The sequence below is a fragment of the Cherax quadricarinatus genome, chromosome 41 (genome assembly GCF_038502225.1).
Source record: "Cherax quadricarinatus isolate ZL_2023a chromosome 41, ASM3850222v1, whole genome shotgun sequence".
Taxonomy (NCBI): Eukaryota; Metazoa; Arthropoda; class Malacostraca; order Decapoda; family Parastacidae; genus Cherax; species Cherax quadricarinatus.
In genome coordinates, this window is record NC_091332.1 from 17,936,034 (window position 1) to 17,954,218 (window position 18,185).

Below are 18,185 nucleotides of genomic sequence, written 5' to 3' on the forward strand. Positions count from 1 at the left end.
AGTGCACCACTCACTCTTTTTCCCTCATCAATTCTATGATTCACCTCATCTTTCATAGACCCATCCGCTGACACGTCCACTCCCAAATATCTGAATACGTTCACCTCCTCCATACTCTCTCCCTCCAATCTGATATTCAATCTTTCATCACCTAATCTTTTTGTTATCCTCATAACCTTACTCTTTCCTGTATTCACCTTTAATTTTCTTCTTTTGCACACCCTACCAAATTCATCCACCAATCTCTGCAACTTCTCTTCAGAATCTCCCAAGAGCACAGTGTCATCAGCAAAGAGCAGCTGTGACAACTCCCACTTTGTGTGTGATTCTTTATCTTTTAACTCCACGCCTCTTGCCAAGACCCTCGCATTTACTTCTCTTACAACCCCATCTATAAATATATTAAACAACCACGGTGACATCACACATCCTTGTCTAAGGCCTACTTTTACTGGGAAAAAATTTCCCTCTTTCCTACATACTCTAACTTGAGCCTCACTATCCTCGTAAAAACTCTTCACTGCTTTCAGTAACCTACCTCCTACACCATACACTTGCAACATCTGCCACATTGCCCCCCTATCCACCCTGTCATACGCCTTTTCCAAATCCATAAATGCCACAAAGACCTCTTTAGCCTTATCTAAATACTGTTCACTTATATGTTTCACTGTAAACACCTGGTCCACACACCCCCTACCTTTCCTAAAGCCTCCTTGTTCATCTGCTATCCTATTCTCCGTCTTACTCTTAATTCTTTCAATTATAACTCTACCATACACTTTACCAGGTACACTCAACAGACTTATCCCCCTATAATTTTTGCACTCTCTTTTATCCCCTTTGCCTTTATACAAAGGAACTATGCATGCTCTCTGCCAATCCCTAGGTACCTTACCCTCTTCCATACATTTATTAAACAATTGCACCAACCACTCCAAAACTATATCCCCACCTGCTTTTAACATTTCTATCTTTATCCCATCAATCCCGGCTGCCTTACCCCCTTTCATTTTACCTACTGCCTCACGAACTTCCCCCACACTCACAACTGGCTCTTCCTCACTCCTACAAGATGTTATTCCTCCTTGCCCTATACACGAAATCACAGCTTCCCTATCTTCATCAACATTTAACAATTCCTCAAAATATTCCTTCCATCTTCCCAATACCTCTAACTCTCCATTTAATAACTCTCCTCTCCTATTTTTAACTGACAAATCCATTTGTTCTCTAGGCTTTCTTAACTTGTTAATCTCACTCCAAAACTTTTTCTTATTTTCAACAAAATTTGTTGATAACATCTCACCCACTCTCTCATTTGCTCTCTTTTTACATTGCTTCACCACTCTCTTAACCTCTCTCTTTTTCTCCATATACTCTTCCCTCCTTGCATCACTTCTACTTTGTAAAAACTTCTCATATGCTAACTTTTTCTCCCTTACTACTCTCTTTACATCATCATTCCACCAATCGCTCCTCTTCCCTCCTGCACCCACTTTCCTGTAACCACAAACTTCTGCTGAACACTCTAACACTACATTTTTAAACCTACCCCATACCTCTTCGACCCCATTGCCTATGCTCTCATTAGCCCATCTATCCTCCAATAGCTGTTTATATCTTACCCTAACTGCCTCCTCTTTTAGTTTATAAACCTTCACCTCTCTCTTCCCTGATGCTTCTATTCTCCTTGTATCCCATCTACCTTTTACTCTCAGTGTAGCTACAACTAGAAAGTGATCTGATATATCTGTGGCCCCTCTATAAACATGTACATCCTGAAGTCTACTCAACAGTCTTTTATCTACCAATACATAATCCAACAAACTACTGTCATTTCGCCCTACATCATATCGTGTATACTTATTTATCCTCTTTTTCTTAAAATATGTATTACCTATAACTAAACCCCTTTCTATACAAAGTTCAATCAAAGGGCTCCCATTATCATTTACACCTGGCACCCCAAACTTACCTACCACACCCTCTCTAAAAGTTTCTCCTACTTTAGCATTCAAGTCCCCTACCACAATTACTCTCTCACTTGGTTCAAAGGCTCCTATACATTCACTTAACATCTCCCAAAATCTCTCTCTCTCCTCTGCATTCCTCTCTTCTCCAGGTGCATACACGCTTATTATGACCCACTTCTCGCATCCAACCTTTACTTTAATCCACATAATTCTTGAATTTACACATTCATATTCTCTTTTCTCCTTCCATAACTGATCATTTAACATTACTGCTACCCCTTCCTTTGCTCTAACTCTCTCAGATACTCCAGATTTAATCCCATTTATTTCCCCCCACTGAAACTCTCCTACCCCCTTCAGCTTTGTTTCGCTTAGGGCCAGGACATCCAACTTCTTTTCATTCATAACATCAGCAATCATCTGTTTCTTGTCATCCGCACTACATCCACGCACATTTAAGCAACCCAGTTTTATAAAGTTTTTCTTCTTCTCTTTTTTAGTAATTGTATACAGGAGAAGGGGTTACTAGCCCATTGCTCCCGGCATTTTAGTCGCCTCATACGACACGCATGGCTTACGGAGGAAAGATTCTTTTCCACTTCCCCATGGACAATAGAAGAAATAAAAAAGAACAAGAGCTATTTAGAAAAAGGAGAAAAACCTAGATGTATGTATATATATATATGCATGTGCGTGTCTGTGAAGTGTGACCAAAGTGTTAGTAGGAGTAGCAAGATATCCCTGTTATCTTAGCGTGTTTATGAGACAGAAAAAGAAACCAGCAATCCTACCATCATGCAAAACAATTACAGGTTTTTGTTTCACAGTCATCTGGCAGGACGGTAGTACTTCCCTGGGTGGTTGCTGTCTACCAACCTACTACTACATATAAGTGAACAGTATTTAGATAAGGCTAAAGAGGTCTTTGTGGCATTTATGGATTTGGAAAAGGCGTATGACAGGGTGGATAGGGACGCAATGTGGCAGATGTTGCAGGTGTATGGTGTAGGAGGTAGGTTACTGAAAGCAGGGAAGAGATTTTATGAGGATAGTGAGGCTCAAGTTAGAGTATGTAGGAAAGAGGGAAATTATTTCCCAGTAAAAGTAGGCCTTAGACAAGGATGTGTGATGTCATCGTGGTTGTTTAATATATTTATAGATGGGGTTGTAAGAGAAGTAAATGCGAGGGTCTTGGCAAGAGGTGTGGAGTTAAAAGATAAAGAATCACACATAAAGTGGGAGTTGTCACAGTTGCTCTTTGCTGATGACACTATGCTCTTGGGAGATTCTGAAGAGAAGTTGCAGAGATTGGTGGATGAATTTGGTAGGGTGTGCAAAAGAAGAAAATTAAAAGTGAATACAGGAAAGAGTAAGGTTATGAGGATAACAAAAAGATTAGGTGATGAAAGATTGGATATCAGATTGGAGGGAGAGAGTATGGAGGAGGTGAATGTATTCAGATATTTGGGAGTGGACGTGTCAGCGGATGGGTCTATGAAAGATGAGGTGAATCATAGAATTGATGAGAGGAAAAGGGTGAGCGCTGCACTTAGGAGTCTGTGGAGACAAAGAACTGTGTCCTTGGAAGCAAAGAGGGGAATGTATGAGAGTAGAGTTTTACCAACACTCCTGTATGGGTGTGAAGCATTGGTGATGAATGTTGCAGCGAGGAGAAGGTTGGAGGCAGTGGAGATGTCATGTCTGAGGGCAATGTGTGGTGTGAATATAATGCAGAGAATTCGTAGTTTGGAAGTTAGGAGGAGGTGCGGGATTGCCAAAACAATTGTCCAGAGGGCTGAGGAAGGGCTGTTGAGGTGGTTCGGACATGTAGAGAGAATGGAGAAAAACAGAGTGACTTCAAGAGTGTATCAGTCTGTAGTGGAAGGAAGGCGGGGTAGGGGTCGGCCTAGGAAAGGTTGGAGGGAGGGGGTAAAGGAGGTTTTGTGTGCGAGGGGCTTGGACTTCCAGCAGGCATGCGTGAGCGTGTTTGATAGGAGTGAATGGAGACAAATGGTTTTTAATACTTGACGTGCTGTTGGAGTGTGAGCAAAGTAACATTTATGAAGGGGTTCAGGGAAACCGGCAGGCCGGACTTGAGTCCTGGAGATGGGAAGTACAGTGCCTGCACTCTGAAGGAGGGGTGTTAATGTTGCAGTTTAAAAACTGTAGTGTAAAGCACCCTTCTGGCAAGACAGTGATGGAGTGAATGATGGTGAAAGTTTTTCTTTTTCGGGCCACCCTGCCTTGGTGGGAATCGGCCAGTGTGATAAAAGAAAAAAAATGTGTAGTAAGAGGTTTGGTAATAAGTAATACATATTTTATGAAAAAGAGGATAAATAAGCAAAGAAGGGAATGTATGAAAGTATAGTAGTACTAACACTCTTATATGGGTGTGAAGCGTGGGTTGTAATTGCTGCAGCAAGGAGGCGGTTGGAGGCAGTGGAGATGTCCTGCCAAAGAGCAATGTGTGGTGTAAATATTATGCAGAAAATTCAGAATGTGAAAATTAGGAGAAGGTGTGGAGTTAATAAAAGTATTAGTCAGAGGGCTGAAGAGGGGTTGTTGAGGTGGTTTGGTCATTTAGAGAGAATGGATCAAAGTAGAATGACATGGAAAGCATATAAATCTATAAGGGAAGGAAGGCGGGGTAGGGGTTGTCCTCGAAAGGGTTGGAGAGAGGGGGTAAAGGAGGTTTTGTGGGCAAGGGGCTTGGACTTCCAGCAAGCATGCGTGAGCGTGTTAGATAGGAGTGAATGGAGACGAATCTGTTGGAGTGTGAGCAGGGTAATATTTAGTGAAGGGATTCAGGGAAACCGGTTATTTTCATATAGCCGGACTTGAGTCCTGGAAATGGGAAGTACAATGCCTGCACTTTAAAGGAGGGGTTTGGGATATTGGCAGTTTGGAGGGATATGTTGTGTATCTTTATATGTGTATGCTTCTAAACTGTGTATTCTGAGCACCTCTGCAAAAACAGTGATAATGTGCGAGTGTGGTGAAAGTGTTGAGTGATGATGAAAGTATTTTCTTTTTGGGGATTTTCTTTCTTTTTTGGGTCACCCTGCCTCGGTGGGAGACGGCCGACTTGTTGAAAAAAAAAAAAATGTATGAATGAGGAGATGGTACCTAGGGATTGGCAGAGAGCGTGTATAGTTCCTTTATATAAATGGAAGGGGGACAAAAGAGATTGTAGAAATTATAGAGGAATAAGTTTACTGAGTATACTAGGAAAAGTGTACGGTAGGGTTATTATTGAAAGAATTAGAGGTAAGACAGAGAGTAGGATTGCAGATGAGCAAGGAGGCTTTAGAGTGGGTAGGGGGTGTGTAGATCAAGTGTTTACACGAAAGCATATATGTGAACAGTATTTAGATAAAGGTAGGGAAGTTTTTATTGCATTTATGGATTTAGAAAAGGCATATGATAGAGGACAGGGGAGCAATGTGGCAGATGTTACAAGTGTATGAAATAGGTAGTAACTTACTAAATGCTGTAAAGAGTTTTTACAAGGATAGTGAGGCTAAGGTTAGGGTGTGTAGGAGAGAGGGAGATTACTTCTCAGTAAAAGTCGGTCTTAGACAGGGGTGTGTAATGTCACCATGGTTGTTTAATATATTTATAGATGTGGTTGTGAAAGAAGTAAATGCTGGGGTGTTGGGGAGAGGGATGGGATTAAATTATGGGGAATCAAGTACAAAATGAGAGTTGACGCAGTTACTTTTTGCTGATGATACTGTGCTTATGGGAGATTCTAAAGAAAAATTGCAAAGATTAGTGGACGAGTTTGGGAGGGTCTGTAAAGGTAGAAAGTTGAAAGTGAACGTAGATAAGAGTAAGGTGATGAGGGTATCAAACGATTTAGATAAAGAAAAACTGGATATTACATTGGAGAGAGGGAGTATGGAAGAAGTAAATTTTTTTTTTTTTCAACAAGTCGGCCGTCTCCCACCGAGGCAGGGTGGTTGACGTTTCAGCAGATGGGTTTATGAAGGATGAGGTTAATCATAGAATTGATGAAGGAAAAAAGGTTAGTGGTGCATTGAGGTATTTGTGGAGACAAAAAATGGTATCCATGGAGGCAAAGAAGGGAATGTATGAAAGTATAGTGGTACCAACACTCTTGTACGGGTGTGAAGCTTGGGTTGTAAATGCTGCAGCGAGGAGGCTGGAGGCAGTGGAGATGTCCTGTCTAAGGGCGATGTGTGGTGTAACTATTATGCAGAGAATTCAGAGTGTGGAAATTAGGAGGTGTGGAGTTACTAAAAGTATTAGAGGGCTAAAGAGGGTTTGTTGAGGTGGTTTGGTCATTTAGAGAGAATGGATCAAAGTAGAATGACTTGGAGAGCTTGTAAATCTGTAGGGGAAGGAAGGCGCGGTAGGGGTCATCGTCGAAAAGGTTGGAGAGAGGGGGTAAAGGAGGTTTTGTGGGCGAGGGGCTTGGACTTCTAGCAAGCATGTGTGAGTGTGTTGGATAGGAGTGAATGGAGACGAATGGTTTTTGGGACATGACATGCTGTTGGAGTGTGAGCAGGGTAATATTTAGTGAAGGGATCCAGGGACACCAGTTATTTTTATATAGCCAGACTTGAGTACTGGAAATGGGAAGTACTTTCAAGGAGGGGTGTGGGATATTGGCAGTTTGGAGGGATATGTTATATATCTTTATATATGCTTCTAAACTGTTGTATCTGGGTGCCTCTGCAAAGACAGTGATTATGTGTGAGTGAGGTGAAAGTGTTGAATGATGAAATTATTTTCTTTTTGGGTCACCCTGCCTCTGTGGGAGACGGCGCGACTTGTTGAGAAGAATAACTTAGACATGATGGGTTGCGCAGTTTTGAAAGAAATACGAAGGAAATACATGTAGGGAATATGTGGGTATGTTATGGAAAAGATTGAAATTTATTTTAAAATTTTGTTCTCCATTACCTAAAATACAGTAATTTCATTTTTTGCCTACATAGAGGGTACATCTGTTGTGGTTAATTGTATTTTATATTTTCTCAGTTGCTGTACAACGACATTGAGAACATTGAGCGTGTGGCAGCAGGTGTGCTCTGCGAGCTGGCGGCAGATAAAGAGGGAGCAGAAATGATTGAACAAGAAGGCGCTACAGCTCCTCTCACTGAGTTACTGCATTCACGCAATGAGGGTGTTGGTGAGTGGCATCTGTCATCACTATTTTTTTATTCAATTCTATACTATACTTAATACAAGACAATGTGTTGGCACTTTAAGTTTAATGTACCTTTGACAGTTGGGCTAGTTACTATGGCATACATGACATTGGGTGAATGAAAGAGGTGCATTTTTCAGGGGCTGTTGCTAGATTGTATTTGGCTTTAAACTGATGAAAATTAATGGTATGAGTGTGGAGTATTAAAAAATGGTGAGGGAATAGGCTGTAATGTAGTGGGCAGTAGTAAGAATTATCTGGATAGTTTAGTAAAATATTTAGAAAATATCAAGGCAGTTCAAAAGATATACTGATGAGAAAAAATGAAGTGATTTAAAAACAGAGGAGGATAGAGAAAGGAGAGATACGCTTTGCAAACTCCAGTACTTCTGTTGCAAGACTGCAGTACTGAGTTATAAGCAACAGCCAGCAACAGTCACAAATACCACTCGGCATGGAAAGAAGTTACTTAGAAATAATTTGTGTGATTTACATGTTCATTAGATAAAATGGAACACATACTAGCGAAATAGCTAAGAAATTTTTTAATGGAACAGTGTAATTGGTTGAAAAAGGACTCAAATTGGGCAAAATTGCCAATGTGTAATTATCACTGACACAGCAAAATTTGCGCGAGCATAATTTCGTCAATTTTATATCAAATTTCATACTTTTTGCTTGATTACTTTCAGAAAAAGATTCTCTACCATTTCATAAGATTTTTTTTATTTTTTAAATTCTTGTTCCCTGTGGGGAATTTTAGATTTGGGGTCTGGACCCTCAAAGGGTTAATTTATTTTTTTCTGTCAAATTTTGTATTTTTGTTGTCATTACCATTTCAGTCTTTTTTTGTTGTGGGAACTGTGAGTACTTAATTTTGGGGGTCTGAACAGTGAAAGGGTTAAGGGACCACTCATCTAGTGTTGGACTCATCTAACTAGGAGTAATCATGAAGCAGATCTGACAAACTGTAATAAATATTGTTGCTTGTAACTACTTTTCCCAGAGTATTGTAAAATCTGCCCATGAGGCATATATTCATTAAAGAAATATTGGACTAAATAAAAATTACCCAAGTTTATGAATAGGAATCCAACACACTTCTTGGCTAAGAGATATATACAAGTTTTCTTTCCAATGTATGGGATAGTGATTCAGGAAAATGTAGGTATGCTAAAGTCAAACTGTGGACAGCTTACTGATAGTAACAGGAGTGTCTCACTTTTTATAATAATTTCCTCTTCATTCTCAAAAAAAAAAAAAAATAAAAATTAAATACAAGAAATTAACAGTTGTAGAGGATACGAGGAAAACAGGTTATGAAAGATCAAGCAGGAGCATACGTGGTTTTCCTGTAGTTATTTTTAAAATAATCTGGTAATTGTTGGTACTAATATATAAAATTGTAAAAGCTGGTAGAGGAATTTTGGAGGATATGTAAAGGAAGGAAATTAAAATTTAATATAGAAAAGAGCAAAGTGATGAGAGTAAAAAAAAATTGAGGCAGTGAAAAAATGGATATCAGATGGAGGGAGGGAATTGGGAGGAAGTGAATGTATTCAGATATTTGGGAGTGGACATGTTGGCAGATGGATCTATGAAAGATGAGGTCGGGGGAGGTAGGTGATGTGTTGCAGCATCTTTTAAAAAAAATATTATTCATGAAGGCAAAAAGGGAAGTGCATTAGAGCATAGTGGTACTAACACTTTTATGGATGTAAAGCATGCTATAAATGCTACAGCAAGGAGGAGGCTGGAGACAGTTGATATGTAATGCTTGAGAGCACTGTGTGGGGTGAATATTATGCAGAGAATTTGAAGCAGTGAAACTAGAGAATGAGGTGGGGGTTGCCAAAGGTATATTTCAGAGGACTTAAGAGGTGTTATTGAGGTGGTTTGTGCATTTATAGTGGATGAGAGTGGGATTGGATGACCAAGAGGGTGTATAATTCTGGGATGGAGGGAAAGAGGAATAGAGGTTGTCACAGGAAGGGTTGGAGGGGGGATTAAGGGGGTTTTGAGTGCTAGTAGCTTGAGCATCCAGCAGGCTTGTGTGACCATGTTAGAGCAAAAAAATGGAGACATTGTTTTTGATGTGCTGTTGGATTGTCAGTAAGTTAACATTTGTGAAGAAATTCACTGAAATTGGTTAACTGGGCTTGAGTCATAGAGTGGGAGGTACAGTGCCTGCAGTCTTTAAAGTTATTTGAATTGTAATGACCTCACTCGTGGTCAGACAGCTGTTTGAACGAGTGATGGCTAATGTTTCATTTTTAGGGTCACCCAGCCTTAGTGGAAGATGGCTGTTTGTTAAAAAAAAAAAAACTTGCACATCCCATTTTATCCTTTTTAATCAAGTCAGGAGAGCACAAAATGAAATTGTTAAATATTAATAATACAGTATATGTATTTTTGCTGTTGCAGCCACATATGCAGCAGCTGTGCTGTTTCGCATGTCAGAGGATAAACCTCAAGATTACAAAAAGCGGCTGAGTATGGAGCTTACTAATTCCCTGTTTCGTGAGGATGGTTCCATGTGGCAAGGAGACATGGCTGCTATGCCCCCGGACCTTCAAGATTTTATAGCTCCTCCTGAAGGTCATTATGATCCCATGTATGCTCAGGGGCCACCAAGTGTTCACAGTGGCCATGCTGGGCCTAACTACCAAGGTAAAGTTGCTTGTGAATTTCCTTAAACTATAGTTAATATGGTAAAAAGGAGGGAGGATTATAAAGAATAGAACAAAAAAGTATATTGTTTTGCTATGCTGTCATCAGTAGAACAAGCACATAAATATACCCAATAGAGCAAGAAGGACACAGTTGAACATTGATTACTGTATTTTTGGGATGTTTTTGTCTTTATGACCTTTAGGTCTTTTAATTATGAATATTGTACATCTATTTTTCTATGTTAGTGACTGTAAAACACACATGGCACCTTGTGTAAAAAATGCATTACTTACACTGTGTACTGATACACAGATTTTGAAATGCTGTACTGAAATGTAATTACAGTCCAATTATTTCTGTACCTTATTAACCCTTAAACTGTCCAAACTTAGATCTACGTTCACGTGTGTAGCGCTTCAACCTTATTTTTTTTACATTTGAAAGCATGTAAAAAAAAAAAGTCTATCTACATTTGGAGCGCAATGCACATGAATGTAAATCTATGTGTAGACAGTTTAAGGGTTAATAATGTTTGTTTTATATTCATTAAACATTACCCTCCAAGGAGGGGAAGCCAAAAGGAGAAAGTATGTTAATTTCCCTTCATCTTGGTTATTAATATGGGTGAACACTGCTTGTTTTTATAACCTGTTCATGGTTTTGTGGGTCACTACCTCACAGCCCAGTCCTGGAAAAAGAATTCCTGATCACTGGTTCAGAACTGGGCTTTGGTATTAGTGTCTCCTGAAAAAAATCAACAAGTATACCTGGAGGGTGTTACATGGGTCAACGCCCCTGTGGCCCACTCCATGACCAGGTAGTTAATAGATATTCCCTGCAATTAACCATTTAACAGGGATTTTGAAATATCTTTTTATTTTTTAGGCCTTACCAAGACATTTTTGTTCTTGAAAATTTTTCAGTTTGTTTTTGGTATAGCCCATATGGGATAGAGATCTTTAATCGGGAAAACCACATTTAGCCCTACAGCTAAATGATAGAGGTAATAAATCTTAGCTTTCATGCTTATAGAGTGCTCTCATGAAGAAAGAATAGTAAAACTATTAATATACACAGCTACATGCAGTTATTTTAGTAATAAACTTTGTTTAGATAAATAAGACTTAATTGTTGAATGTAACTTAATGCCCAAAATGCAGTTAATATTGACATAAGAGTACAAAAAAAAATTTTTTTTGCCATGGGAATACAATTGTTACATATTAAGAATATATCATACAATTATTCATTACTCTTCTTGGTGGAATGGGATAGAGTAATTTCTTGTCTGATAGGGAAAGAGCTATCTTGGAGACATCAAAGACATATGAACCATGTGTGTCTTCAGCTGTGGACCAGAATTTAGAGGTCTGCTTGTCCTTTGTAAAGATTGGAACATGGAATAATGAACTGTTGTGCCTAATGGTATTTGGAGTCAATGAAACCTTTCTGCACGTTTCGTTTAGCTTTGGTAAAAGAATAAAACAGAGGGTTTTCCAATAAGAATCTGGATGACCTGAGTGGCTTGTGTGTTCTTGCACATAGGGATATATTCATTTTGAGTTCATTGAGTAACATGTGATCAGTCTGGAGAGATTTTCAGTCCCTTTTGTACAGAAGCCAAGAGTTAGTCACAGGTCATACACAGCCAAAGAGCCAAACATACTATCTTCTAGTCCTCAAGGGAGTCTTGTAAAGATAACTGAGCAACTTTTGTCAATACCACCCATATTAGAGTTGTAAATTTTGATGAATTTGGGGCAGGAAACCTGTTCTTAGTAGTGTCATCATACTTGAGGACATTGGCAATGGGTTCAGTCTCAGAAAAAGATAGCATAGTGACTATTTTTCTGTCTTTCCACTTTAAGATTAATTAAGACTCCATCAGCTGAGCAATAATTCAGTGATTCTCTCTCTACCTTCATCTGATTCATCTCTTTGGAATCCTGTAGGGGTAGATCACCAACCTGGTTTTCCTTGGTGCATCTCCATGCCCAGTGCTAGGCCACTTCTGTGTTATGGTGGGGTTTAAGTGGATTGTGCCTAGGCCTCTTCTCTGAGAGGGTTGCTACTTTCTGGCACAAATAGTGGGGAGATTTCCCCTTTTGTTACAGGCAACATTTTTTTATGCACAGTTTACACATACCTTAATTTTTTTTATAATTTCTTGTATCAGCGCTATTGGCTTTGTTGTGTAAAATTTTCAAGCACTTAATCCCATGGTGAATGGCACGGTGGTCCTGAACAAGAGGATAACTTATGGTGAAAAATCCTCTCTGAGGTTTGGAACTAGACTACTTCCTATTTTGCTGCCTCATCCAGCCCAGGCAGGAGTTAGTGTGTGTAATTTGTTCTCAGACGATGAGTACTTTTATCTTGAGGTAATGTGATTTATTTTATGTGCTGTGATAATTCCCTGGAAATTTTCAAGGTTGGCCTATAAAAGTAATCCATCTAGGCTTGATGAATGCTAAAGAATACCTTCCCCCCTTCTCCCCCCAAAAAAGGACAATGAAATTAACACATTTGTTTTTGGACTACTTTGCCTTTCTTCTGGTATTTCATCTACCTTGTATGACACACAGGGCTAATAAGAGAAGGATTCTCACTTGTTTTCCTGTGTTCATGGTATGATTACTGGAGCAAGTATGTATATTTGATGTTTCTGCTTTTGCAGTTTATCTTGAGACCTAATGTTTTGAATACTACTATAAAATGGAATAGCTTTTCAACCAGTGTCAGTTTCTTAATAGCTATTCATTATCTATCATTTCTCATTTTATTTACTTATACCCAACTATGAGCAACAGTTGTTTTATGTGAGCCTATTGTATGTTATGGGAAGGTGTAGCCTGTGTTTATTCCAGACTATAGCTAATTGCCTGAATTTGCATTTTCAGGAGGTTACGACCATGTACCTGTGGACTCGATGCAAGGTTTGAATATTGGTTCTCAGCATGGGGGTCCAGGATCAAATTATGGTCCTATAGACCCCAGGGATCTACCTCCAGGTCATCCTGGCCATCCGGACTTAACATTTGATCAGCAAATGCCACCACAACCTCCTCGTGACAACAATCAGATGGCAGCTTGGTATGATACTGATTTGTAAGCCATCAGTCAAAATTTAATTTCTTCAGTTATACATACAGTAAAATAAATAAAATGACCCATAATCATACGAATGCATTCGACCATTGGCTGCCCATTAATTCAGAGTAATTCAAGCATACTTTTAATATCTAACCTGCAGGATAGATACCCAAATTTATACAATATACATAATCTAAACAGAGAAAAAGGAGTTAGATTTTTGTGTAAAAGAAGCCTCTGTGGGGAAACAGGTTATTAGCACTCATTGAAACTTGATAAAATATAATGGTAAATTAATCCTGGGCAACTACTGATTTTGTGAAGTTTCTTATGGTCGAAAATCCTTCATAATTCAGCAAATTTCAAAGTACCGGTACTAAATTTCGTATGCCCTTTCTAATTATTCTTTTATCTGTTTAAAACTTGAGTGCATGTGAGGAAGGGCCTTTCCAATTTTTCATTTGTCTCAGGTGCTGCAGCAGCTTTCTGGCTTTTAGTTTTGAGTATAGGCAGCTGTACAGCAAATATGATGTAATGTTGTGCAGCTTGTAAGATAGCTGTTTTCACGGACATACCATTACTGATTGAATAATATGCATTTACTTGTGGAATTATGGTTTGTTAGATCTAGTTGAAGTATTGTGTAAAGGACTTTGGGAGAGTGTTCAAAAATTTATATAAAAGTTTGGAAGTTGTATCATTGCACAAAGTGTTCAGAATAGTCTTTTACCATTGTATTTGTATACAGATTCAGTTTAATTAAAAAGTAGATGCAAATTATGATGAATTTGCATAGAATTTATTCATGACATTTTTTTATTTTAATAATCATAATAATAAAACTATTCTGTATTGCGTGGTGAACCATCAGATAGTTGTAAGGTTTGGTCAGTGTTTGCTCTGAATGAGCTTGTGGACTCCAGAAACTCATAAGAACTTGTTGGTATTGGTCCACCATAATATTTTTTACAATTTCTCTAGTTAGCTTTGTTGTAACAAAATGTTCTTAATACACTGTAGATTTCACATGTAGAATATGAACTGAGTAGAAGTTCTTAGCTTCTCTTGCTGTAAAGAAAGGACAATCACTTGTGAGCAAAGTTGTAACGGTGATTATTACGTGTTATTTACAGACAGGTTTTTCTGTACCATTTAGAATTTTTGTAGAAATTGTATTCATTTATTAGATCATGAATCATCCTTCTCAGCCTGAGGAGCGAGTGAATGTATCCAAAGTCTTGTTTCATGACTCGCTGACCCTCATCCCCCAATGTCCCCTCCCCTTCCCTTTTTCTTGTGTTCTGCGAGTCATGTGGAAGCATTTTAATTTCACTTGTTAAGAGGAGTGATTCAAATTTTAAACTACAGTACTTGAAGAATGTAAATGTTAAAGGCAACTACCCAATTTCAAGTGATGGGATTAGTTATTCTGATTTTGCAAGAGTATTTTACTAAAGCCTCTTTTTCTACCAGTTCTAAAGAATTACAAGCCTTAGTGAGATACTTAGTCTCTCAGGACAACCAGTCACAACACAAATTTTTGTGAGAATATATTCTCAACTTGCTTGAGTTGCCTTTATCATTTTTATTCATGTAGTTGCACATATTCTGATAATATGAAAAATGTAAATAGCCAGAGTTAATTTCTTTGTTTACAATCTCAGTAAGTTATTACTGATATCACTGGTAAACATAGTGTTATCTCTGTCTGTTAACTTTTATCACTAGTTTTGGAATACACATGCACTCCTTCCCACCATATCCTGATTTATAATGTGCCACAGTATTAAAGTATAAACTGATTTGCAAGTGAATGAAGTCATAAAAGTTCACTTCTGCCTAATTTTATTCACAGCATCTTGTTTCTAAAATGCATAGTGTGTATATGGGTGGAACCTGACACATTTACCATCATTTACACCAGCAGCTCATATACACACTATGGATTCGTTGAAACTTTTGTCATTCATAATTGATTTAGTTTGCATCATATCTAGGAATCACTGGTTAACAACACAGCATTCAAACAGTTACAAATGGACATTATTTATAGCAGTCTTTGACACTGAGTGTTGTGGTTGTTTCTCAGTTTTTTTTTTTTAGTATATCCTGTCAAAACACCGCATTTGTTAGATTTGTAGTCTATGTATCAGTTTCATCAGATTATCCAGTGTAAGTGAAGTGAGAAATAGAATGTTTTTTTTTATGATTGAGAATATTATTTTCCTCTTAACATTATTTAGCATATAAAGACTGTATTCATGTGCAAACACATTAAATTGGTATGATTGGAGACTAAGTGGCTTTGGGAGTTTGAGTGTAAGCAAAGTAACATTATTGAAGAAATTCAGGGAAACTGATTAGTCAGACTTTTAATTCTGGAGGTGAAAAGTACAGTGCCCACACAGTGAAGGATGAGTGGGGATGTTAGTTAGAGGATCATTTGAATTGTGATATTCACATACTTCTGGGAAAACAACATCTGATTGAAGGACGGTAAATGTACTTCTTTCAGGCTATCCTACCTTGATTAAAAACAGAAAATGTAAAAAAAAAAAAACAAATTATTTGTCTTAACACCACTGTCAATGTTCTGTCCAGAAGAGCATGGGTATCACAATTTTCCCAGAACTGCAACATCCCCAGCCATCCTTCAGAATGCTATGTACATTATATCCCACTTCTAGAATTTAACTGTTTTTGTCTGAATGTTTCATAAATGTTATCTTATATTGAAAACTGCATGTCAAATCTCAAAAGCTACCTGTCTGTTAGAAGCTCAAATTGGCATAGTCTTTCTACTCCTGTAGCCCAGCCTGGGCCAGGCTTTTCTAGTGTTTGCTTGGATAAGCCTGGCCCAAGATGGGCTTGGAGTAGAAAAACTCAGAACTTAAAAATGGTATGATCAACCAGGTTGTTGCTGTTTGAGGCCTACTGGCCCAACATGTATCACAGCCCTGTAGATCTGACACTTAAGAGGTAGTAACTCAGTTTTCTCTTGAAGGCTTGTACACTTGTTCTTGCAGAAGGAAGACTCTCAAAAGAGGTCACAGCATATATGAATGGGCCCATTCAGTTGAATGTTACATATCGTTTGCAGATAAGAAAACCATCTCGACAGAGAACACGAAAAAATTTCAGTGGAGAATAACATGATCAACAGTGATGAGTTACGGAAAACATGAATTCAAGAGGTTCCTTGATACTGGTGAAGTGCTCTTTACTTAAGGAATGAGATCTATGCAATTCTTCCTTGGACTGCATCTAAAAGTCTCCCATTCCACCAGGTGCTTCCCCATCAGACTACAGTAGACTGTTATATAACACAGATTTATTTGCCATGTTTTGGTTATTTCACTATTGAAAAATTGTGGCACAGTTTTATGCAACACTTCATAAAATTAACTTAATACAGTTTGGTTTGCAGGAGGAAAAAAAATATGGAGCATTGCCCATGGGATATTTTCCCAACTCGGGCTGCTGCCTGGCTGTGGGTTAGACCATCGAGTCAACAAGGGAGACCTACTGCCACCTTTGTCCCAGCCTTCGGTTCATACACATGTTGGACCATTCTCTCCTAGGAGCTAGCTGTGTTTGTGGATTGTGTTTTGATCTTTTAATTGCTATATCTTTTATCTGCCAAGCAATCATGGCACACAGTAGGCATACAAGTGTTGCTGAAAGTCGCAAGAAAAGGTTTAAGTCTTGAAGTTATGAAGAAAATTGAGGTATTAAGATAGGCTTAAGAGGGCTCACGTGTGGTGGATATAGCGAGAGCTTATGGCCTTAATGAAGTGTCAGTTTGTACAGTTAAAGAGAATGAGGTGAATATATATATATAAGCTTGTGTAATGAATAACCCAGGATGTCAACTCATGAAAAGAATGACATGTAGATCACAAGTAAATGGAAAACTGAGTGGATTGAACAAACAACAAAGGTGCATCACTTAATTTCAGCGTAATTAGGGAAAAGACCTTGCAGTTGTTTAAAACAGTGTGTAGTGAGTGATAAGGAAGGCTTGAAAAAGAGTGCATGTTTAGCACAGCCTGGTTCCACAACTTAAAGTTGTGTAATTACTTACATATTAAGTTTTCTGGTGAAAGTGCTTCAGCTGATCATACAACATCAAGTGTTTAATGCTGATGAGACAAGTGTTTTTTGGAAGAAAATGCCAGCAAGAACTTATATCAGTCAGCAAGAGAAAAGTGCACTGGGCTTTAAGACAGCAAAGGATCACTTCACTTTGCTTCTTTGTGATAATTTGTCAGGTGATTTAAAGTGTAAGCCCATGGTTATTTACTGCTCTAAGAATCCTCGTATTTTGAAGGGTGTAGATAAAAACACCTTACCAGTAATTTGGAGGTCAAACCAGTCAGCATGGATGACATAAGAAATATTTATTGACTGGTTTAAGCATCACTATTTCTGAAGTCAGGTTTTACCTGCACAGCAAGAACCTTGTATTTAAGGCTCTCTTCATTCTTGATAATTCCCATACTTATCTAGAAGCTGTGCTGGATGTGACTCCACATCCAAAATACATCTTTAATACAACCACTGGCTTAGGGAGTTCTTAAGTCATTCAAGTGTAACTATATAAGTTATGAAAAAACTAGTTGCATCAAAGGACTCCAACCTGGCAGTGTCAAGCTTCTGGAATATATTTAACATTGCGGATGCCATCAGCTGTGTTAGTAGTGCATGGAATGAAGTGCCCTAATCAACATTAACCCTTTCAGGGTCCGTCCCGTAGATCTACGGCTTTGCGTTCAGTGTCCAAACCGTAGATCTACGTCATGAGCTCAGCTCACTTTGATAAACTGTGAGTGGTACACTTGGGCCTAGATATGAGAGAATACATCTATGTGGTATGTGTGCACCACATAAAACAAATCCTGCAGCACACTGTGTATAATGAGAGAAAAAAAACTGAAACCAAGATTTTTGATTAAAACAGCAACTTTGCAGTGTTTTTTCGTATGTTTTTTATAGTTGTATTTGCAATTTCTTGGCCTCATTTGATAGAATGGAAGACATATTACAGAAATAGAGATGATTTTGATTGGTTTTAGCACCGGAAATGGCTTGAAACTGAGCTCAAAGTAGCGGAAATGTTAAATTTTTGTCGATGTTCAAGAGTAAACAAACGACCTCACGCGTCTAATACATGCCAGCTGGTGGATCTAATACACATTCACAAATGTGGTGATGATATTTATACAATTATTACAATATTGCATAACAGTAAATCTTCTATTTTTTGG

At 38.3% G+C, this 18,185-nt stretch overlaps 2 protein-coding genes across 3 annotated transcripts in view; one reads left to right on the plus strand and one right to left on the minus strand.

The window, feature by feature from the left end:
* The window catches only part of arm (armadillo), a 59,676-nt gene extending 44,549 nt beyond the window's left edge, over positions 1 to 15,127 (plus strand). For both annotated transcript variants that reach the window (XM_053786873.2, XM_070093047.1), the window contains 3 exons: positions 6,984 to 7,134; positions 9,577 to 9,822; positions 12,726 to 15,127. In XM_053786873.2, coding sequence (XP_053642848.2) covers positions 6,984 to 7,134; positions 9,577 to 9,822; positions 12,726 to 12,937 — 609 coding nt within the window. In that variant the 3' untranslated portion in view covers positions 12,938 to 15,127. The remainder of the gene's footprint in view (positions 1 to 6,983; positions 7,135 to 9,576; positions 9,823 to 12,725) is intronic.
* LOC128695920 (calcium-independent phospholipase A2-gamma-like) overlaps positions 1 to 18,185 on the minus strand; it is a 99,881-nt gene that overhangs the window by 7,031 nt on the left and 74,665 nt on the right. The gene's annotated exons all lie outside the window — the stretch shown is intronic.